The 23,693-nt window shown below is 58.1% G+C and overlaps 1 protein-coding gene across 1 annotated transcript in view; it reads right to left on the reverse strand.

Moving 5' to 3' along the window:
- Positions 1-6,735: 6,735 nt before the first annotated feature.
- Positions 6,736-23,693, reverse strand: part of ARHGAP35 (Rho GTPase activating protein 35) — an 87,266-nt gene continuing 70,308 nt past the window's right edge. The window contains exons 4-7 of the mRNA XM_075537493.1: positions 11,874-11,951; positions 10,757-10,888; positions 9,511-9,616; positions 6,736-9,283 (exon numbers count right to left, since the gene is read on the reverse strand). Of these exons, the coding sequence (XP_075393608.1) occupies positions 8,926-9,283; positions 9,511-9,616; positions 10,757-10,888; positions 11,874-11,951 (674 nt within the window). The 3' untranslated portion in view covers positions 6,736-8,925. The remainder of the gene's footprint in view (positions 9,284-9,510; positions 9,617-10,756; positions 10,889-11,873; positions 11,952-23,693) is intronic.

A 23,693-nucleotide genomic window follows, 5' to 3' on the forward strand; every position in this document is an offset into this window, starting at 1 on the left:
TACATTTTGTGTGTGGGATGTGTGTGTGACGGACGATGGATAGCTCACTGGTTTTCTGGTACGCTTGGATCCAACTCTACTTCCCAGAACCTTCTCTAACCCTCTCTAACCTTCTGTCTGATCCTTCCCACCAGGGAACACTTTGGGAGCATCTCCAAAGGCCTGCCGGGCTGGGCAGAGAAGCCCTCTGCTGACCCCCGGTGGCCACAGCGAGCAACGCCCACATTCCCCACAGGCTGGAAGGGGAGGCAGACATCAGGACATCAGGCAGACATCCCGGGGGTGCCACTGCACCTGCTCCCTCAGTCATATCCTGACCTGCGGAGGCTTCTCTCCGCGGCCCCCAAACCTCTGCCATGTGGCCAATTCCTGTTCAAAACCCCTTCATAGCGACCCTTCCAGACAGGCTCACACTGGCCCTGTGGGTTTCCGAGACTACCTTTCCATGGGAAGCCAAAGCCTGATCCTTCTCCCCAGGGGCTGCTTGCTGGGGGTTTTGGACGGCTGACCTTGCGGTTTGCAGCCCAACGTGCCAGGCCACCAAGTCTCCTAGCTTTCTGTAAGTAGACAACCTCCGCTTTCTCTCCCAGAGCGACCCGTGAGTTGGAACTGCAACCCCCCGAGAAGCCCACGACACCCACGGCCCTGTTACACCATGTAAAGTTCTCGTTGACGTTTTGTTTGCTGTGGGGTATTAGTGTTTGGCGTTAGCACATGCACATATAACCTTAGACGTGTGGTCAGGAGGTAGTGGTCCCTGCGGAAGGCCACCACGCTTGGTCAAGTAGAGGGGCAGGGAAAAAGAGGGAGATCCTTAATGGACACGGACTGGCACAGTGGCTGCAATGGTGAGGCCGGCGCAGCACCACACAGTGTTTTGTTCTGTTGTGCATTGGGGTTGCTATGGGTCAGAGGCGACTCGATGGCACCTAACAACTACACACATGTATTCCCTTTTCGCTGCACTCCGGAGCTCCCTGTGTTTTGCACATAGCCCTGAGGTGGCGAAGTGCTTATGCACTGGGCTTCAAACCACAAGGCCAGCAGTTCAAAACCACCAGCTGCTCATTGGGAGAACGACGAGGCTTTCTACTCCCGCAAAGAGTGACCGTCTCGGAAACCCACAGGGACAGTTCTTCCCCGTCCTGTAGGGTCGTTGTGAGTCAGAATCAACTTGATGGTAGTGAGTGTGCTTGTGGGGTTGTGTGTATTGTGTGTGGTTGTGCATTGTGTATATTTGTGGGTTGTGTGTGGATATGTGAGTGTGTTTTGCATGAGGCGAAGGCCCTGATACTTGGCTCCAACAACACCTCCTCCGGGAAACCTACTTCCATGACCCTAAACAGGAAGCCTGCACCCCAACAACCCACTCCTTAAGGCCGTATCCCTGTCTGCCATTACCATGGCCCCTGGACCCGTGGTCACCCACAATGCCTGGTCCTGTGCCATCTCCCCGCGGCCATCTGGGGAGCAAACAGTTCTGACCCATGAAGGGTTTTCATAGGCTGATATTTAGAGCTCCATCGCCAGGCCTTCCTTTCTTTCCTGCGTCTCAGCTGGAACCCATTCTGCCTCGCCACCACGCACCAGCCTCGCTGGCAGAGGGTGGCGGCAGAGCCCGAGGGGAGTCAGTCTGGGGAACTGAACCCAGGCCTTCTGCATGAGAGGTAAGAATTCTACCAGGACTCGCCATTTGTGATAGGTAGGTTATTGTGCCAACCTGGCCAATAGGAATATGTGGGATTAATTAGGTCGACGTTTGATTGGAGGGCAAAGAGATAAATGGCTTCCGCCTCTCTCCCTCTTCCTCCCGTGATTGGACCAGCGTGTGGCTGCTTTAGCTAGTTCTCTACCCAAACCTATGAGCTATACCACCTGTGGGACAGCCAACCCATGGTTCGTAGCACTAGAGCTTGAGGCTCCTTCAAGACCTGCTTCCCGACGCTGATGGTGCCTACATCGATTGAGCTTGAGGCTGGTGGATTCAGTTGGCTTGCATTGCTTGAGTTCAATATCCTATCTGGGCCTGCTCTGCTAAGCTCCTGAGCTGCTACTGACCGTTGGTGGGTGACGGCCCTGCTGTTTGCTGCCTGTATGTAGGCTGACTACCTGCATTGCCCGAAGGAAGGCTGACCTGCCTGTTTCCTTGTCCTTGGACCCAGCAGCCCTTGTGAGTTGAACTGTATTGTTTTGTACTGCTGGGTGGACTAATTAGTGGTTATATTCCTTTGTGCTGTATAACTATATATAATCATAAGGGTCCTGGTTCTGTTTCTCCAGAAAACCCTGCCCAACACAATTGGTACTGGGAATGGTTCTGGAGAAATAAGATCATAAATACGGGCTTCTCAGATTGGCTCTCCAGCCTGATTAGGTTTAACAGCACTGAGAATGCTATCTCTACCCCACAGATGTAGCTAAATCTGCCACTTGTTTTCCTAGAGGGGGTGGCGTTAACCCATGGTGTGACGTAGCAAAGCCAATTGCCACAGTATCGCCACCAATAGATGGAGTGCTGGTGAGACGAAAGGCTCTGCGTGATCGTATTTGATATTTTCCAGCACTTTTGTTGGGATGAGAATTATAGGGAAGCTGGTTGGCTGGTCCTCCTTACAATAGAAAGTGTGATCAAGGAAAGGGTTAATCTCAGAAGCACCTATCAAGTGCTGAATAACAGACCTAAAAGCTTCTGCAGGTGCTACAAAGGCGAGTCTTCTCTAGGAATAGAGCTGACATTGCCGAAAACCCGCACCCAGAGTCTCATCATGCGAGTGGCTGAGTTACAGCGTCGGGTGAGCTGCAGGTCTAGATCAGTGTCTGATATTAAAGTAAGGGCATTAATCGGGAAGAAATGGGGCTTTGAAACATGGGATGGGAACATATGGGCTGGTGACCCAGAAGAGGAGAATAATATTGAGCCCCTAGAGTTGATTCCACCACCCTGATCAATAGATCCACCCCTCCCACCTGAGGGGATGAATCCACTCTCAGTTAAACAACTCACAGGTGAGCAGATTAGCCAAACTGGTCAAGCTGAAATGCCAGGTGGGGCTGCGTTTGGGGCACTGCCTGGAAGAGATGCTTTACAAGCTATTGCTGAGAGCACCCAGGAAACACCCCCACAACCCATCATTCCCTCTAGACCTGTAACTAGAACTAAGTCTCTGAAAGTTCCTAAAGGCGAGGTTCAGATGATGTCTCAGGAGGAAGTGCGCTATACTCATGACGATCTGCTCGAGTTTTCTGATACGTACAAGCAGAAGCCTGGGGACTATTCCTGGGAATGGTTACTAAGGATGTGGGATACGGTGCAAGGAATGTAACATTAGACCAGTCTGAGTTCTTTGCTATGGGGCCCCAAAGCACAGAGTCTTCCTTCAGTGTCTCAGCAAGAGGTTGAGGCTCTAACTGCTTATTTGGTTGGTTCAATGAAGCATGGACTGCCAGGTGGCCTAGATTAGACCAACTTGAAGTACCTGACCCTCCTTGGTACACTGTAGAGGAAGGCATCCCAAAGCTTAGAGAAATTGGTATGTTAGAATGAATCTATCAGGATAATCCCATAGACCCAAGAAAGGGGGTTGTCCTGAGGACATACCCTTTACCACAACCATAAGGAACAAGTTTGTGAAGTGGGCCCCAGCATCTCTGAAGACTCCTGTAATTGCTATTTTATGTGCACCAGGATTAACAGTGGCCACTGCCCTAAGCGAACTCCGACATTTGCCCACTATGGGGCTGATTGGTCCCCGTTATGGTAGAGGGCAGGTGTCCGCACTGAATCAACAGAGACAGGGTGGGTGTGGTTATAACAGACAAGGTTTCCGTAGTAATCAAAGCAACCTGTCTCGTGTGGACTAACGTACAGCATTGGCTACTTAGTCATGGGGTCCCTAGGAGTGAAATACATGGGAAACCTACTAAATATTTCCGTGATCTATACAGGTGAACAGCAGAATAGAGACTCATGATCACTCAATCAATTCCCTGAGCCAGTTTACCAACCCACAGCCCCTTGAATGAGGAGAAGGCTGGGTCCACTTGGTAGAGATTTATTTATTTGGTTGCTTGTCCACTTGAATGTCAGTTCCAGGAGGACAGGGTCTGGCCCAAGCTGAGAGGAGAGAGAGAGAGAGAGAGAGAGAGAGAGAGAGAGAGAGAGAGAGAGAGAGAGAGAGAGAGAGAGAGAGATGTGTACGTAGACTAAGATCTAAGTCAAAACTGGATTAGGTGGGCAAAGCTGTGAATCTGAATGGGACCATCTTTTTCCCAAGGGAGTGGCTGGTGAGTTTGAACCGCCAACCTTGTGGTCAGTGGTCCAATGCCTTAGTCACTAGGCCGCCAGGGCAGAAGGGACGGCAAATTCAAAGGGCCGGCACAGAGTAGGCTGGTGGTGGTGGGAGTCAGAGCGTGTGGCTGAGCTCCGAAAGTCAGAGTGCAGAGACTGGCGGATGTGGAGAAGTAAGGACAGAGTCTGGGGTACTGGGGATGGGGGCACACAAGTAAGGCTGAAATGACCAGACTGGCCACATACTGCGAAGGCTGGGATGCAGATCTGTGGGACTCGTCTAGCGGAAGCCGGTTGTGCAGGCTGTAAAGCGTCCCTTTCCACCCATGACAGAACAGAGAGGCTGCGTGGCAGGGTCCAAGCTACAGCAGGGCGGGAGCTCAGCCCCTGGAAAACTCTGGCTTCTCTCCAAGGGCAGTGGGCAGCTCTGGATTTGAGGAAGGGGGTGATGTGCACATGGGAAGCTTCCCTTGGGGCGAGGCTGAAGGCCCAGAGGTCCAGGAGGCTGGGCAAGAGGTCCAGGTGCGTCCCTTTGGTTGGTGGTGGTGGGCTGAGTGTAATGGGGTAAGGGACGGGTGGGGCTGGTGGCGGGATTCCGGAGCAGCAGCAGGAGCTTGGTTCTGGGGATGTGGCACCTTGGGAGACACTTGGGAAGGTGGATGCTGGTGTGGAGCTTGGGAAGGTGCTTGGGCTGGAGTCACGTGGGAGAGTCTGGCACACAAAGATTCAGGTCAGAGGCAAGAATTAAGACCACCAGGTATGCAAGTTGACTGCCTCCCCCCCCACCCCGCAAACACACACACAAGGGACCCTGTCAGATATAGCAGATACAGGGGTGACATGCTGGGGAGCCACAGGACCCGCCCCCTCTTATCTCCCAACATGGGCGGACGGTGGTCAAGAATCACAGTTCCACTGGAGTTCAGTGTTTAAGTCTAAACATGTACAGAGATGCTGAGGGGAGCTGGAGGGAGACAGAGACCTGAAGTATTTAAGGAATTCACGTGGGGTCTGGCCCTTAGCTCCTAAACAGTGAGTGCAGGGAGAACCAGAGAGAGCTGGGCGTGGGGTGTGTGTGTGTGCACACATGGTGGGGATTGCTAGGTAGTCTGGCTTAGATTAGGAAACCAGTGTCTGAGAGGGATGTGGGGTAAAGGCTGGGGGCCACCCTCTGTGGTGGTGGCCCAGTGCCTGGCTGGACAGTTTGTGGGAAGGGCTGCCACGCTGGGGAGATGGTTCAGATGGATTGGTCATGGCTGCCTTGAGGGGCACTGAGCTTGGTGGGAGGCAGTGTGTGATCAACTAGCCATGCCTGCTACAGACCCTGGAAGGGGCGAGCTGAAGTTAGTTCCGTGCAAACCCAGGTCCTTTCAGGTTTGTGGTTCCAGGATGGATTGGAAGTGGCAGGATGGAAGGTGGGATGCCAGCTCATGGGAACTGCTGTGAATGCCGAGGGTTAGGCTTTGGGCAACCCACTTGCTGCAGCTTCAGAAAGCAGCAAAGGTGCTCCAGGGTCACGATGAATCAATCAGCTCGGTGGCGGTGGTGTTTTTTCTTGAAGTCCAGTTTATATTTGTTGCGGGTGTGTGTGCGTGCGCGCACGCTGGCAGAGTTGCCTTTAGGAGGGGGCCCTAGGTGGGGGTGAGAGGCAGGCTTGTTCTCCAAAGGAAGGAAGCAGGTGATCTCGAGGTTCCAAAGCTTCAACCTGGATGCAGGGTCAGATGTCTTGCGGAGGGGTGGGGTGGGGTAGGGGGGTCGCAGTGGGTCTGGCCTTGGCATCCTCCCCCCACCCCCACCTTGCTGGGCCTGCAGGGAGTGGGGAAGGACCAGGCCTGATGACTCTGGGGGGAGGGCCCCCAGCTTCCCGCCTCAGGTGTAGTTTTTTCCCCCCTTTTTTTTTTTTAAAATAAGATTGATTTATTAACTATGATACATATAACATAAGGCCTTTTCAGGTTTTTTTTGTTTTGATTTTTCTTTTTTTCTTACACCATTCCCATTGAGACAAGTACAATACTTTGTAGCAAATACATGATTTTAAAAAACAAAACCAAACATAAAACACCTCAGCAGTTCGAGATGCCGCAGCCCTGGCCGGCTGCCCATGCACTAAGATCCGTCGGGAGGCCTGGACAAACCCACGCGTCCAAAGGAAATCTGGAAAACGTAAGCAAACATTCCTAACACCAACTAGAGGATGTCCCGGTAAGAGCCCCTAAGACACAAAGAGACGGTTACACTGCGGCCGCCGCCCGCCTACCTGGAAACCATGCAGGTGGGGCTGCCTCCCTCTGAGGCTCCCACCACCAGGTTCCAGGTTGGCTTCCTCCCCGTGCCCCACCCCACCCTCAGGAAACGCAAAATATTTGTTAATCCAACATATAAAGATCATTTAACATGTGAAAATACAAGTACCAGAAAAATAAGCTGGCAGCAGCACTATCCCGAAATTTTCAAACAAGTTTTATTCCCAGACATTGCCTTTGTTGAATGTACATGGGGAACACGGTTTTCTTGGATGCAAACAATAACTTAGGCCCTGTCGTGACTGCTCGGAGGGACACTGGTGGTGGTGGGCGGCGGAGGCAGGCCCGGGTGGGTGGCCAGGCCCGCTCTTGCAGTGTGTGTGGGGTGTCTTCCTGTTCCCTTTCAACTTTGCACAATCTAATGGCTTGTACCTGCCAAGCAACAGGGGCAGGGCAACCTCCAACCCCTGGTCCCTGGTGGGTGGCTGGCAGGGCCCCGACACATATGCCATAGTCTGGGTGGCATGTGCCACCCACGTGACCACTGAGGAGCCCGAGGCTGGTCCCACACGCAGCAGGGGGTGTCCTCTCTCTGGTCTGGGGTTGCCAACACCACAGGGGCACTGTCCCCAGCAAGCGGCACAGGACACTGGCCATTCATAGAGATTTCTGTCTCCAGAGACCCGGGTGTTGGTAGGGGATGTAGTGATGATGTGTCCTCCTCGGGGCGGGGCTGGTGGCCCTGCAGAGACTCGAGTAACGATGTCCCTGTGGGTCCTGGCTGCCTCCTGGTCCAAAGCTGAGACCAGCTGGTGACAGCAGCAGGAGGGAGGGGATGCGATTTCTGCTGCCCTCTGACCCCAGCTTGCTCTCGGGTTGGGGTGGAGTTCAGTGTGGGTGAGGCTCCTCTGCCCTGCCTGGCCAACACACAGAACAGCCCCTTCCGTGTGGTCTCCAGGTGTGTGTGCATCCTGTCCTAGATGTGACCCACTGATGTCAGAGCCAGGGAGTTTGTCTACCCAGTGAGGTGGCCACAGGCCTGGACAGAGGCAGGAGAAGGCCGGTGTGTCCATGCGGGTGAGAGGATGTGGGGCCCTGGTCCAGGTGCCAGCTGGTGGCAGTGTTAGTGCCTGCCCACACTGGCCAGTCCCTGGGAGTTGATGACAGTGGGTCAGCAGGACCCGGGAAGGGAGCGAGAGCTCCAAGGGGCCACCCCGACTGCCTGGGTGCCAGAGCTCGGGAAGGCTACGTTCCCCACCTTGGCGCCCGCCCTTGCACCTGAGGTAAGCATGTCTGTACTTGGATGGGTGTAACTGGTCTTAGAGGCGGTGAGGCAGACATGGAGGGGTCCCTTAGTTTTCCCGAGCACCCTGACTGGTGTCCACAGGGATATGCCCAGCTGCAGGGCAGCCAGAGAGCCTGATCTTCAGGAGAGACGGGAGTGGGTGGGGATGGGGGCAGCTCCTGGGGGTAGGTGGTGGGCTATGTGGCTGTAGTGACTGGAACACCCTGCCCCCAGACAGCCCCACATGCTGCTGCTTAAAGTGCAAAGAGACCCGCCTCCCTCAGGCGAGGGGACCTGGGTGTGAACTCCTTAGGGTGAGGCTGGCCGTGGGGCTCCTGTGTGCACCGGGGGAGGCCAGGAAGCTGAGGGGACGGTCACTTCTCAGGAAGGGCTGAGCAAGGCCACAGGAGGACAGCAGTGAGTGACCTGCAGGCAGTGACAGTGGCTGGCCAGAGACGACCACTGTGGGAGTAGGAGGGTCGGGGTTCCCTGAACAACACCCAGAGACCTCCATCCGTCACTGGTGGGGAAAAGAGCCTGCCACACGGAGCCCCCTGGTCCCGCCCAGGTCCATTTGTGCACACACGCGCTCACACTTGTTCCCACGGGTCGCTCGTTCACTCATTCACACTAGTGTCTCACAACTATGTAGTGTTTCTGGCAGCCCCCAGCGAGGGCTCCGTGCGGTCCTGTGGGGCAGGAGAGCTGGTGCCGCTGCCCGTCCGTCTGGCCCCAGCTGGGGGTGTTTGTCCTTTTCCTCGCGGATTGTGATTTTGGATTTGGGGGAGGGGGCTCCCGCTGCTCCTCCAGTGCTCCCTCGGCTGTCCACGGCTGTGTCCTGGGGGCCGGGCTGACACCCTCAGCACCGTGCCTGGGTGGGGAGCACACTGGGTGGTCAAGCAGGCCCAGGCCCGGCTGGGGCATAGACACGGGATGGGAGAAGACAAAGTTGGGGACACGTCCTCTTCGGGGCAACAGCCCGCCCGGTTCTGTACGGTCAGCAAGGCCCGGGGGCTCCTCAGAGGGGTCCAGGGCAAAGGGCAGGTCCTCGGCTGGTTGGCCCGTCTGCCGCAGAGAAGGAGGTGCTTCAGCGAGTGCCGCCCGGCTCACAGCGTGTGCTCGGCCTGGAGCTGCGCAGGCAGCAGGGGCTGCAGCGGGGACTGGGGGGTGGGTGGGGGCGACTGGGGGGGTGAGGGCTGGGCGGGGACGGGCGTGGAGGTGAGGAAGGGCACGGTGGCGGCCAGGCCGGAGGGGGAGCTGGGCGGGGCGCTGGCGGGCTCGCCGAGGGGCCGGTTGTAGAAGAAGAAGGGGCACTGCTGGATGAAGAGCTCGATGATTGTCTGGTAGGTGCGCGTAGCTGTGAGCGCGTCCATGGTGCTGAAGTCCGGCCGCATGAGCGTGGGCCAGAAGCAGATGGAGAGGTTCTCGCTGGTCATGAGATTCACCTTGTTGTTGTGGCTGACCCTGTGGGGACACCAGTGCCTGGTCAGCACACTCACCGCCAGCCCCACCCCACAACCCCACCCTCTTTCCCCAGCCGGGGACACAACACAGGCCTGGAGGCTGGAGGCCTCTGCAGGGCCTGTCCCACCACCGGGCCACACTGACTCGGATGGGCAGGTGGCCTGGAGCGCTCAGAGTTGGGAAGCATCCCTCCCCCGCAGGGAAGAGGAGCTGCTGGGGGGCCGCACCTGTTCAGGTGTGAGATGACGTATTTGAAGACTTCGTGGTTCTCCCGCGGGAACTTCTTCAGCACCTCCTTGAGGGCGTGCAGCTTCTGCTCCCGGTCGTTGATTTCTGTGGGGAGAAAGGCCAACGCTGACGCCCCTTGGTGGACGGCGGTGATCACCTGCGCAGGTGTGCACTGCGGGGCCTCAAGACGAGGCCCCTATGGAACTCTTCTCTGCCTGGCCGGCTGACCCTGGAAACAGGATCCCAGAGTGGAAAGCTACCTGGGGAGACCGGGGCCTACCTGCCCTTTCCTGACGCCTGAGTCTGCGGTGGGGCCGGTGGGAACTGCGGGGGAGTCTGTGCCTAAAAGAATCCTAAAGGGCTGGTGGTCATGGCAGCATGCGGATGCCAGGCCAGTGCCAGCTGGGCCTTGCTGACTTCAGACAGAACCAGAGCCTTCAGGCGGCCCCAGCAGTTTGGCTGACCCATCTACCCGGCCGCAGGGCTCAAGCTGGTCAGGGGCGGGTCATCCTGCAGTGGTGACTGGGACTCCAGGCTCCCAGACCATCTCCTGAAGCTACGTCTTCCTCCGCCAGCACAGGTGCCGGCCTGTCTAGACACTGGGCTTGAAGTGGCCCTTCCCCTGCACCCCTGACCGCAGTCTCACACCAGGCCAGGATCACTGCCCAGCCTGCCACGATGGCTGGGGGACTTCAGCTGAGGCCAACTCCCCTCGCATATGGCAGGAGCCTTAGAAAATCACGCTGCAGATGCACACCACCAGGACTTTGTTCCGCAGAGTCCTGGTTGGGGCTGTGCCCCAGGACACAAGCAGGAACACCCCACACAGCCTGCATCCTGGGACGCACCGGGCACCTGCACGCTGACCCCGGCCTCTCAGGTATGTGGAGAGAGTGGGACAAGTTGCATGGACACGGGACACAGCCAGGGAACCGTTTTCATTTGCTGACTGGTGCAGGGCCCTCTGACTGCTGTCTGTTGTGCGGGGTGGGGTCGGGGCACAGAACACAGGGAAGACTCCCAACCTTTCCCAGGGCAGCAGCAGGCTCCTGCCTTCCCCGCCCCTCCCCTCCTGCACGGAAGGCCCTATAAACAATGGGGCTATGCAGGTGCAGGGGCGCTGCCCGCCACTAGGTGGCGCCCGGCGAAGACGAGCTCCACAGGCAAGCAGCCTGGCGGTCCTGTTCCGATGGACCAGGCCTTGTGGACAAGCAGGGCAGCGGGCGGTGTGCCCTGGGCACTCACTGTGGGCCTCCACCAGGTCCATCTGCATGCTGTAGGGGACCAGCGGGTCAGGCAGCTCGGAGAAGAAGCTCTTCATGGCTCCGGCCACTGTGTTCACGGTGAAGTCCTTCTCCGCCAGGTCCAGGTTGTGGTCTGACAGGAAGGGGGACCTCATGAAGCAGCCATCCCCTGGGCACTCCAACACCCACGCCTTCCTCAGTCCCTTCCCTTGGGGAGGAGGGTCGCAGCCCAGACCTGGGCCTCCACCTTCTCTCTCTCCCCACTCCAACCTTGGGCATCTACCTGTCGGCACCCCAACTCTTCAGAAACCACTTGCCCATGTCCACTTTTGGGGTGGGGGAGGCACCACAGAGCCCTGCACACCCAGGCAGTGGCGCCCCCCTTGTTGGTGAAGGTGATGAGTTCCCTGCTCCCACTGGGAGTCTTATGCAGCCAGCAGGTTATCCAGACTTGGGGCATGGTGTCTGCTTCCAAAATGTCCTGAGGTCCTACCACCTGGAGCCCAGTGCCAAGGGGTCCGAGACCGACAGGCCTGCCCGTGGCCTTGGCCCATTGGGCTGCTCTCAACCTAACTCGGACAGTACGGAGGGCCTGGTGAGCTGCCCGACATTGCCCCGCCTAGAAGAGCAGGCCTGTCGGTGGTGGGAGGCATGTGCCAGGGTGACCAGGATGCCTGCCCCCCACGCTCTCAGCACCAGGGACAAGAGCTGAGCCTGGCTCTCTGCACACGGCCTGTGCAAGCACAGCGCCCCCTGCTGTAAGAGCCACACTGAGCTGAGGCACCGGCCATCAGCGGGGCTGCCCAAGCTACAGGCCTCAGGAGGGGAGCCACTGGCTCCTGATGGTGGAGCCATAGGCGAGTTCAGGCTTCAGGCACATGGCCCAGGACCAGGGGCTCCATCATCAGTGAGCCCTCCCGAGCTGCAGCACAATGGGGCCCCGGTGACAGGGCCAGCAGAGAGGTTGGCATCTGCCTGTGGGGCAGGGGTGGCGGCCGAGCAGGCCAGGAGGGCTGCTGGGTAAGAATGACGGTGGGAAGCGAGGTGACAGGTTGTCACCGCATGTGGGAAGCTGGCCTTCTGCCGATGGTACCTTGCACAGCCTGGGACTGCCTTACCTTGGTCAAACTGTCTCTGGAGGCTCTCCATCTCGGACTTGTTCCCGCTGACTCGGTAGATGCCCTCGGTGCTCAGTCCTGCGGAGGGAGGACAGGCTGGGCTCAGAGCGGGGACTGGACTGGGGTGGGGGGGCATGGATGGACAGGGAGGTGCACAGGGCCTCCCTCCAGGAAATGTGACAAAACGCCCCCACCCCCCACCCTGGGCTTTTCTAGATGCCTCAATCCATTTCCTTCCAATTTCCTTTTTCCCTTAGACAAATTTAAAATACTTTTTTTTTAGTAAAAATCGGTACGACTTAGTATATCAGCTTAAGGTCACTTTGTCCCCAGTCTGAGGTGTGCTCTTGAACCGCCCATGAGAAAACACAGTGAAGGCAGGGACACTCTCTGGTCTGTCTTCCTCACCCGGAGAGCTGTCAGGTCAGGGGTACAAACCCCTGAGGGGGGGGGGGACAACAACGATGCACCGGGCCCTGCTGAGTAGCAATCAAGACGGGAGTTGTGGTGGTGAGAACAGGGCCGGGAGGCATGGCCACACAGGCCCATTGGTCACTGCGGCAGCCTGTGGCTTCAACTACTCCAACCACGAGGTCAGGCGTGTGACCCGGGAACAGAAAGCAAAGCCCTGCAAACTGCGGTCCAGGCTGCTCAGTGCAGAGGATCCCCGCACTGTAGCTTAGGCGCTCCCGAACCCTCTCTCCTTGGAAGGCAGAGCCAGAGGCACCCCGTTTCTGGAGGGGCCCTGCAGGCACCCTGCCTGAGGGAGGGAGGTCAGGGCGCTGTCTTCTTTCCCAACTGTCCCCCGAGCATCTGGGGCAGGTGAGTGTCTCCATGGGGTTGACCACGGCTGGAGCCTGTACCCGGGAACCGAGGCTCTGGTCCTGGCAGTGGCCCAGCTGCCTCTGGGTCCCACGGCCGCAGGTCAGCTGCTTCCTTTCCAGCGGCAAATCTTGACTTCCTCCAAGACAAACTCTGACTCGCTTATTTGTGACGTTCTACATTTAGACTCAGACACTCAGCACTTTAGTCTACCAACTCCAAGGGGCGCGGCGCGGCCAGGTCAGTGCCACAGCACATGGGGCTTGGCAGCAGGGGGAGCCCGGTGGTAGCACTTAGAAGGCATGCACTTGGACCCGGCTCCACCATCTCCCCCTCCCTCCTCAGACTGCTTCTCCGCACAGGACCCCTAGCTGGTCTGCCTGCAGGTGTGGCTTGTGCTAAGACCCAGCCCAGGGCCAGGGTCACCAGAAAGACCCAGCCCATGACCAGCTGTGGGCCACAACCCCCGCCATGGGGACACAGGCAGGGCCAAGCACAACAGTGTGCATTCAAGCAAGGAGCGAGTCGGCCACCACCAAGCACAACCTCTGCAGAGGCCTCCCCACGCCCAGGCCGTCCTCCCAGTGCTTCCCAAGAATGACCAGTCAACACTGTCTTCCCACTAACTCCTCGAGGGCACTCACTTCACAGACATGGGAACGGAGGCTCCCAGAACCTAGTTAAGTATCAGGCCGCTAACCACAAGTCAGCAGTTCGAAACCACCAGCTGCTCTGAGGAGGGTGAGTTTTCAGTCTCCTCTGCCCTACAGGGTCGCTGTGAGTCCACACTGCCTCCATGGCAGGAGGTCTGGCTCTGTCCCGAGGGGTCTTTGTATTCAGAGGGTCAGCTGTGTGCCAAGTCCCTGTGTCTCTGTCACTTCTGATGCCTACGCCGCCAGGGCGCTGTGACTGAAATGGCTTCCCTTAGAGGGCCGAGAGCCTGGCCTGAGACCCCTCACTGGTCCCCGCCCCAGGGAAGCTCGGTGGTGGGCACAGGAAGGCACTCGCTCTCCCCCGTGCCCTCCAGCACAATCCCACCGGCAGCTAGGGACCCAGGGCTAGTGTGGCTGAGTGACAGGATGACAACCTCACAGCACAGCGGGGCGTCAGATGGCTCAAGCGGCTGGCTCTATCTAGATGGCTGCCCGAGAAGCTGGGCTTCTGGACCTTGCCCAGAGCCAAACCAGGGACCCTGACATTTGAGAAAAACCCCATCATCCCACCATGAGGTGTGTTCAGGGTTGCAGCCCCCCACCCCTGGACAGCCTGCGCCCACAATGAGGTAAGCAGCTGGGAGGGCTGCTCTCCTGCCAAGATTACTGCTGCCCTGGTGCCCAAGCGTGGCTTTGTCAAGAGCCCCGGCACAGGCAACTGAGGAGGCGAGTGTTGCCACAGGGAGGGGCCTCCAGGCGAGACAAAGAGCCAGAAGTACTGGGTGGCAGTGGGTGTCACCATCACAGCCAGGACCCACCCCCCCGCCCCAGCTTAGAGCCCTGGACTTCCTACAAATCCGGGTCTTACCCAGGACAACCCGTCTCCCCCACGCGTGCCCCCCAACCCACTGCCTCTGGCCAGCTTATCTCTGCACGACTGAAGCAGTTATAAAACAAAGCAGACCAGAAGCCCAGTGGTTTGAAGCCCACCAGCTGCTCTGTGGAGACAGGTGAGGCCGCCTGCCTCTGTCTGTTGCCTTCCCACAGGCTGGCAGGAACCAGAGTCAGGGAGAGGGCAACAGGCTGTAGGGTTGGGAGAAGGGGGCTAAGGGGGAGGGGTGGGGCAGACCGCAGACTTTTGGTCTGAGGGGCAGACAAGGTCTGCCGTCTATGGTTAAGGGCAGCTTCTCCCCTCCTGGCCACCTATCATGGGGCTTCTGCAGGGTGGGGGGGGGCCCTGGTGTGGCTAAGACTGGGGTGTCTCCTCCCACCTCAAGCAGTTTACTGGCAGAGTGGAAAAACAGGGAAGTGGTAAAGACCAGAGAAACTGAGTCCCACAATAACCAGCTGCCTGCCTGCGGGCAAGTATCCCCCAGACTCCATGGTCCCTGCGTTCTGGACTGTGACTCAGAATGAGCAAGTTCCAGCTCAGAGAGCCCGGGCCTGGCCCATGGAGAGCATTTGGGCAACCTTGGCGAGCCGGGCAGCAGCACCCATGGGGCCAAAAGGCTTCTGCTTCTGTCCAGGACACAGGAGGATGACACCCACAAGGTGACCAGGGGAGGCGTGTGTGCGCGCGCACATGTGCAGGAGATTGTGGACACAGAGAGACCCGCAGGTGGAGGGGAGTCACTCCCACACAGGGCCCAGGGGAAGGGGGGTGGCACTGCCACTTCCTGTCAGTAGGACACGTCCTCAAAGGACAGGCATCAGTGAGGACAGAGTAGGAGGTGCAGCTGGGCCTGTGGGAACTGTCTCAGAGGGACAGGCAGGCAAGCAGGAGGGCTGCTGGGCAGCTCTGCCCTGGCTCCCTAGGAAAGCCGGAGCCCCTACGGAGTGAACCCTGTGCTCCAGGACAAGGCAGTGTTGGCTAAGCTACAGGCTAGCCTGGCCTCAGAATTGGAATGTTTGGAATGCAAGCCTTTGGCTCAGCTTACCAGTCAGCAGGGGGCACAGGAAGGGGCCAGAGCTTTGTCTTACAAACTATGATGGGGGAGCCTAGAATTTGGGGAGCAGGAAGAACCCTGTGAGGACCCCAGCATATGCAACCACAAAGGCCATCACGCACACAAGGGGCCGTGCGTTCTGGGACGACTGCCCCTCACCACCTGTGAGCAGCAGTCACACCATGGTGGGCGACCCCTTCTGCACAGTGTTGGGGAGCAGGGGATAGAGCCCTGGAGGCTCTGTGGAGAAACCCATGGTCAAACCTGGACCATTCTGCCCAGGCTGGGGGTGGCCCTGTCCGTCTCAAGGTTGTTTCCCGTTCCCCAGTGTCAAAGGGGTTAGTGCTGCTTTGCAGTTTAATTCTGCCCTCCAGCAATTGGGGGGGGGGGGGGAGAAGGGGCAGAGTGCTCTGGGGAGAGCAAGGCCATGTGAACACAGGCTTGGCCACCAGGCCCAGGATGGGGTCCTTTGCTCCCATCCCGTTTCAGAGGCCAGAGCCACCAGGCCTCGGGGCGGGGGGGGGGGGGGGGGGGGGTTCGGGGGGGGGGGCTCTGCGGGGAGCAGGTCTACCATAGCCTGGACCCCAGCTCTGCACTGAGGACACCTGACTGCACTGGGGCTGGAAAAGGCAGAGGAAGGCTGACCTGGCGACTAGCCCCAGAGGGCCTCTTCCAGCTGACTGGTCCCGGGAGCAGCTCACGGGTTCAGTCCACCAATGCCAGAGTGCCTGCTCTGTGTCTGGCAGGTGCCAAGAGCAAGCTACTGATGCTGAGTTTCCCTACTGTGTGTGTGTGGGGGGGGGCAGGATGGGCAGGCAGAAAACCACCTTGGGCAGAAGCAGGGACCCTCCAGCCCAGGAGTGCTTGCACAGACAGCAGACAGTGGCACGCATGTTTGGTGGCCCTCAGAGGATGGGGCACAGGGCCTGTCTCTCCATGTTGGGGGACCAGAAACGACACTAGGCCAGGGCGGGCCTCTGTGGGTCTGCCTGTGGGGTTGCTGTGTGACAGCCTCGGTCCCTCAGAGCCACCTCGGCCGCCCGGCACGTCCCACCCCCCCACCCCCAGTGAGTCGGAGCAAGGCAATGGGGCAGGTCTCCTCCCCGAGAAGGAAGGGGACGCAAGCACGGACGCACGCTCCGCTTTCCTGCTTACGCAGTCGTGCAGCCTCTCCCAGCTCAGGGAAGGCGTGTGCAGGTTCTTTTGCGCGGGTGCTGCATGGTTTAGTGCTCAGCGGTCAGCAGGAGTGTGGCAGTCTGAACCCACTCGCCGCTCCTGTGCTGCTGAGGCAGACAGGCCTGGGACCCCCATAGGGCAGGTCTGCTCAGCCCTACAGGGAGAGCGCTCTGAGTCAGAATCACTGCCAGCCAGCAGTCTTGTGTGTGCGCGTGTGTTCAGGGGCGGGCGGGCTCTGCCACATGGGTTTCTGTAGTCCTCACCAGCTCACTGGCACTGTGTGGGGCTTCCACTTTGTCTCCTTGCCGTGGTTAAGGCCTGCAGTCTGGCAGGCCCTTCCCCAGCAGTGTGGGGCCCAGGTGCCTATTTAACCGTCCCTGCACGTCCATCTGACTGTCCGTCTGTCTGTCCCTGTGAAGCGCACCTTCCCACCCAACACAGGGCTGCTTGTTCCCATGCAGATGCGCTCCCAACGAGGACAGGCCGGGCGCTCGCCTCCCTCTGTGCCCACAGCCCGCTCCCACGGCTGAATGGCGCTTTTCAGGGACAGGGCTGTGCGGGTCCCCACAGCGCCCAGGCATTCAGGACCCTCACTAGAGCCCACTGTCCTGGGCTTGGAGCAGACAATGACGGAGACCCGGTGCCGTCCCGCAGGAACTTAGGGCCAATTGAAGAAGACGGATAATCAGAGTCCAGCGTGAGAAGCACTGCCCAGCGGGCGGGTGGGCGGACTCCTGACTTGGAAGGAGGGGAGAGGGGTGGGAGCACTGAAGGGCCTGACTGAAGCACCCAGAGGGTGAAGACTCCTTGGTGACCTGCAGAGCTGCGCTGGCCCAAGCAGGGCTGAGGCCCAAGGGCCTGGGGTGTATTCAGCACCAGCCCAGTCATGAGCACTGGCTGTGGTCCCGTGCAGAAGCAGCAAGTGCATGGGCTGGTGAAAGCAAGGCGGGCGGAAGCCCCTGGGACCTGACTCCCAGGTACGGGCCTGGGGTCGATGGTGAAGGTCTTTGTCAGTCTCGTGTCTCACCCCCGCCCTGCCCAAGGCCAGTGTGGATGCCACCCTGACCCACCCATCGACACAAGAGTCTCAGCATTCTTAGGACCTGGGGCCGCCAGTGCCCATGAGGCTGGCTGCCTCACTGCGGCAAGGCTGTCATGGTCACCCACCACTGCCACACCCTGGTCAGTCGTGCACATGTGTACGAGGGTGACCAGTCACAGACCAGTGCTCTGACCCCAGGAACTGGCCCAGCTGGAAACCCCACAGCAGGAGGAAGGAACCCTGGGGCGGGAGACGCACCCTGGAAACAAGTGCCTGAAACCAGGGAGAACCAGCCAGAGGGCACTGTGCTGCTTGCCACTGGGGCCAGGCCCCAATGATGGGCACACGGGGCTGGAACGCAGCTGGAGCTGTGAGAAAAGTGAGCTGTTTGTCCCCAGTAAAGGTCCAAGGCTCCCTTCCCAGGGAGGGGGGAGGGGGCAGGGGCCAACCAGAATGAGTACCTGTCTTCCCACACACCAAACAGAGGCAAAGCTAGAGAGGAGCCCTAGCAGGCCTCCTTCCTGCAGGAAGCTTTGTGCCACCAGCACCACCCCTCAGAGGGCCCAGCTCCACCTGCTGGGTCCCTAAGCCAGCCCCCAGGGCCAACATGGGGCAAGAAAGAGCCCTTGGCCATTGAAGCCACTGAGCTGGCTACCTGGATAAACTGCACTGTGTGCCCTTCCAGGAGGCAGCATTCTGACCAAGAACCGGCGGTGTTGCAGGAAGACGTCCAAGTGGCAATGCAAGGGGTGCAGGAGGGAAAGCCGGCCCACCTGCTCACTTACGCTGAGGAATATGGGGGTCAACAATGGGAAAGAGATCTGTGTCTGTCACCACTCCAAAGAAAGGTGACTCAACAGTGTGGAAATTACCGAGCAACGTCACTGTTAATGTACCAGTCAAATTCCGATGGAGAGAATTCACCATTGGTTGCGGTGGTGCCGGCCTGGGAACTGGCAGATACCCCCGTTGGATTCTGAAGAGGATGTGGAAGGGACGCGCTGGTGGCTGATGCCTGTGCATGCTGACTGCGGAGAGGAGCAGAGAGAGGTTCATCCCCTGGGTCGGCGACCGTGCAAAAAGGTATTCCACTCTGACCTTAGCAAACGACGAGTCCCAGAACCCGCAACTGCTTGCGCACAACCCGAGAGGCGAGGAGCGGCTGACAATCGAGAACGGAGGGTGTCGGGGCGGCCTGCGTGCTGAACAGAGACCAAGAAGCTAGCCTCATGGAGGAGGGCGCGGTGACCGCATCCTGTGGCCCACAGGTGACTCGACCCTGCCCGCAGAGGGCTTCCGCACTGGCTCCCGGACGGCAGAGACTCCCACTCAGCTTGGAGAAAACCAGCAGCCTCACCTCGGGCCTGCACACTCCGCCGGGGCAAACGGAGACGAGACGGACAGTGTCCAGGATGATCGCACTCGACTCGGGGCCCAGGGGAGCAGCAGCCAGGGGCTCCGAGGATTGATGCTTTAGGACGCGAATTAGTCACTCTGGGGACTGAGGTGCCCTGACTCGTCTCCCGGGCACGTCAGCACTAGAGGAAGCGCTGACTCCGGTGCTGGCCAAGAAGCCCCAGCAAGACTGGCCCTGAGGGGCCCACCATCACGAGGATGCCTTGGACGAGGAGGAAAAGCCATTCTCTGAAGGGGCATCCCGGTTAAGAAAGCCAAAGGAGGTCCCTTCTCTTCACCCAAAGAAAGAGGTCCTGCACGGCACCCAAAGGCCCTGGCCCGCTGACCAGCAGCTTCTTGTGTGCCACTGGGGAAGTATCTGGTGCAAATGGAGAGATGGTAGGGAGGACCTATGGACACCCCCACCTTCACTGGATCCCCCCCCCCCCAGGACACAAAGGCAGCTGAGGGAGGAAGTTGACATCAGTGCCTTCTCCCTAGTTGATTTCAAGGGAAGGCGGCATTTTGCTTTATCAATGACAGCTTGACAAAGCCATGCCAGCACCGCCCTGCCCCACCCCCCAACCCCCACTTGAGAGTCACACAAAGGCCAGCAGAAGAATGAGAAACAGAAACACCACGTCTGACAAAACAAAACGGGGGCCATCTGTGACCCCGAGCCCACAGTGGTGCCAGACGGCCAGTGCTGTCACAGTCCCCGAGGCTGTGGGAAGGCGATGAAAGGGAATGGCTGTTGTCACAGATGTTGGACCCAGCGGGCATTCCACTCCTCAGCAGAAATGCTTCCCCCCAAGGGGCAAGCCCGGCACCTATTGTTTCCAGAAGTGGGAACCGGTCCAGGGACTGGTGACCAGGCTTCCTGAGATCCCAGCTGGCCTGATGCGTCTTATGTGGAATTTGCAGGACGTTGTCTCACAACGTGGGGATGTAAGCATTGGGCAGCTAACAGCTGACCAGAGGCCCCTCGGGAAGAAAGATGAGGCTTCCTGGCCCTGCAGAGACTGAGCTGTAGGCACGGCTGAGGTGAGCAGGTTCTGATAACTGTACTCTCAGAGTTCCTGAGCCTGAATTGTAACCTGCTGCTCCCATCCATGAGTTGTGTGGCCAGTGCTTTGGGAGAAAGGAGATGGGTTTGGGGGGATTCAACAAGATGAGCAGAGCGTATAGGCCTATCATGTGTTCAAAAGACCAGGAGCTCTTAAGGATGTTGACCTAGGGGTCCACATGGGCCACCACTTCCTGCACCCCGAGACCAGAAGAACTAGATGGTGTCCGGCCACCACAGTAGGAGGTCCTGGTCAGGATGGGTAAGAAATACAAACCAATAAAAAGGAAAAGACCAGATTTACATGTCTGAAAGCGACTGGTGGAGCCCCCTCCTAAGGCAGTGTTTGAACCTGAAACCGAGCAGCACCTGGAGCCCTCTACCTTTCGGCCTGTGCACTCACTACACAGTAACTCCTTTAACAACCCAGTTCCCGAGGCCAAAGAAGGTGGGGAGCAGCGAAGACACTGGTAGGATTCACACGTGAATGATTGCAAACTGGAGTCCCCCCAGTGCCATCCTGAGCCTAACATGCACCCCCTGGGAAGCAGGAGGGGGTCTCAGTACCCGCCAGAGCTAGCTGTGGAGAGCGTCCCTGTGCAGTGAGCCTCCTGGATCCACCGTCGGAGCAGCAGCAGAACTGGGGCCAGCACACGGGACAGAGGGATGGATGGATGTGCCAGCCCCCAAACCAAGGAAGGCCGATGTGTCTGCACCGTTGTGATGGGGGAAAATGTTCTCACCAGCCGTCCTCATTCTCACCTAACGTGGGCTTCCACTTTCATCAAACTTCTTCCTCACAAGCAGCCCTGTGATCACCCTGCGTCCTTCCAGAAAAATCTATCGCGATGATCGCTTTGGAATGCCAAAGCACCTGTGGCCAGGACCTGCTGAGCTGACCTCTCTGCGTTGAAGGGAAACTGGCCCCGGAAGGCACTTTCTGGCTGGACCATGTCTGGGGAGACGAGGACAAGGGTGGGAGCCGGAGCACTTGTCTGCAGCTGACAGTTCTAAACCAGTCGCTCCTTCCTCTCACACCAAGAGACTATTGGTTTTTTAAATCTTCATTCCCACTGAACACGAGGAGGAAAGGGAGACTCTGGCTGCTCTGGGCAGGTCTGGCCCCATTCACACGTGCCCCAGGTACACAGTGGGCACCAACAGCACCAAGGCAATGTGAACGTCCTCCTTTCCACCTCCGGAGGGAAAGTCTGGCAGGAACACAGCAATGTTCACTGTAAACATCTCCGCCCTTAGCTGGTGCTCACTGAGTGCATCCCTCCAGAGATCACCGGCCATTCAGCCTCCCTACCGGCCACAGGAGACGGCCTTACGTCACTGCTGCCCGGCGGGCGGGTGGCAGGCCACTGTGTGGGCCAGAGCTACCTTCCCAGAGGTTCTGCCCATGGGGAGGAAGAGACAAAGCAGGGCCTGCAGTGTGTTTAAGGAGGCGAGAGCGTCCTAGATGCTAATTCTCGCCACCACCTTGTCATCAAGAAAACACGGAGGGCAGCCATCCATCCAGTGCGGACATAGCTCCTGGCAGGACTCTTTGCCCAGTGAGCACAGCCTTCCATTCACCTACGGGTTCTTGGATCGGCGTCGGCATCGGCCAGGCCATTCCACCTGCTCTCATGGCCAGGGGTGCTGAATCCATGTGGGCCTCGGGATTCCATGTGGCAAGCCGGGATGCCATCTTCACAGGACCACATGCAGTGTCCCTCCCACCTTGTGGAGCTACTGGGTGGGGTCTGGCCCCCAACCATTCCCAGTGTAGCAGCTGAGCACATCACCTTTGTGTAAGGAGACTCCCTTCAGTCGCAGCAGCCAGATTTACCATGGGGTCAGGTGAGGTGAGCTGCCGAGGTTGCTCAGGGACAGCCAAGAACCGCATGGTGCTTGGAGGCTCTGGGTCCTGTCTTCACAAGACACTCAGTTAACTGGCCTCATCACGTGCTCAGTGCTCCTCCAGCTCTACCTCCTGGCTCCTTGCGAAGTGCTTGTTACAACAACCGGTTTCTATTTGCCGGAAGCAGGAGAGTCGGGGGTGGGGGGTGGGGAGAAGGACATGGAAAGTGTGAAAGTGTGGTGAATGGCCTCCACAAAGAACTGTGGTTCCTGTGCCAGGAGATCAGAAGAACTGGGTGGTGCCCGGCTATCATGACTGGGCAGTTTGAGCGAAGATTATAGAGTCGAATGCGGATCACAAGGGGGGAACTGTAGGATAGAAGCTTAAATCCTCATAAAGTATATGCTGGGGCCAAAGAGACGACATAACTCATCTTCAGACCTTCAACCCAAACGATGGCCCGGAGTCTTCTTGAAAACGCAACAGTCTGCATACGCAAATGTGGTGAAGAAAGCTGATGGTGCCTGGCTATCAAAAGATATAGCATCTGGGGTCTTAAAGGCTTGAAGGTAAACGAGCGGCCATCTAGCTCAGAAGCAACAAAGCCCACATGGAAGAAGCACACCAGCCTGTGCAATCACGAGGTGTCGAAGGGATCAGGCATCATCAGAACAAAAAAATCATATTTGTGAATGGGGGGTGGGTGGGTGGGTGCGGAATGGGGACCCAAAGCCCATCTGTAGGCCACTGGACATCCCCTTACAGAAGGGTTGCCGGGAGGAGATGAGCCAGTCAGAGTGCAGTGTAGCAACAATGAAACACAACTTTTCTCTAGTTCCTATGTGCTTTCTTCTTCCCCACAATCATGATCCCAATTCTACCTTACAAATCTGGCTAGATCAGAGGATGTACAGGGGTACAGATAGGAACTGCAAACACTGGGAATCCAGGACAGATGATTCCCTAAGGGCCAGTGGTCAGAGTGGTGATACTGGGAGGGTACAGGGAGAGTGGGTTGGAAAGGGGGAACCAATTACAAGGATCTACATGTGACCTCCTCCCTGGGGGACGGACAACAGGAAAGTGGGTGAAGGGAGATGCTGGACAGGGCAGGATATGACAAAATAATTTACAAATTATCAAGGGCTCATGAGGGAGAGGGGATATGGGAGGGAGGGGGAAAATGAGGAGCTGATGCCAGGGGCTTAAGTGGAGAGCAAATGTTTTGAGAATGATGAGGGCAATGAAAGTACAACTGATGTCTGTATGGATTGTGATGAGAATCGTATGAGCCCCTAATAAAATGATTAAACAAAAACAGAACGGTCCGTCTTATAGCGGGGACCATCCGCCTGGAGCACGTGCTCCTCTGGGGCCTCTCTGAAGAGCATCACACCCACAACAGCACCTTGAGAGGTCACATGGGACCTGGGAGCAGAGGGTGAGAGTAGGGACACCACTTGAAGGATACCACCGCTCCACGTGTGGAAATGGCCCCGCTGGCGCCTGTTTGCCCACCAATACGACAGCAAATACAACGAAAACACAGAAAACAAACTCAGCCTGCGATTCACGCCACACCCGGACTATGCTGTGGCTCCAGACCCCGACATGGGGGTCCTTTCACTTCCTCCAGGGTGGACAGTGGAGAATGTCTCCTCTCCAGAGGGGGCTGGCCCAGGAAGGGAAAGCCTTCCTTCTGGATTCGGTTTCCGCCACAAGACCGCACATGCTGGCTGCCACAGCTGACTTTGTTGAGAGAAGAGTCCACTGTCTGCTGTGGTCCACCCCCTCTGCGCGCACACACAGGCGTGTGTCACGCACACACACGCGTGAGATCTCAAACAAGAGCCCTGATTGGAGTGGCCATT

This window comes from Tenrec ecaudatus, chromosome 18, assembly GCF_050624435.1.
Source record: "Tenrec ecaudatus isolate mTenEca1 chromosome 18, mTenEca1.hap1, whole genome shotgun sequence".
Classification (NCBI taxonomy): Eukaryota; Metazoa; Chordata; class Mammalia; order Afrosoricida; family Tenrecidae; genus Tenrec; species Tenrec ecaudatus.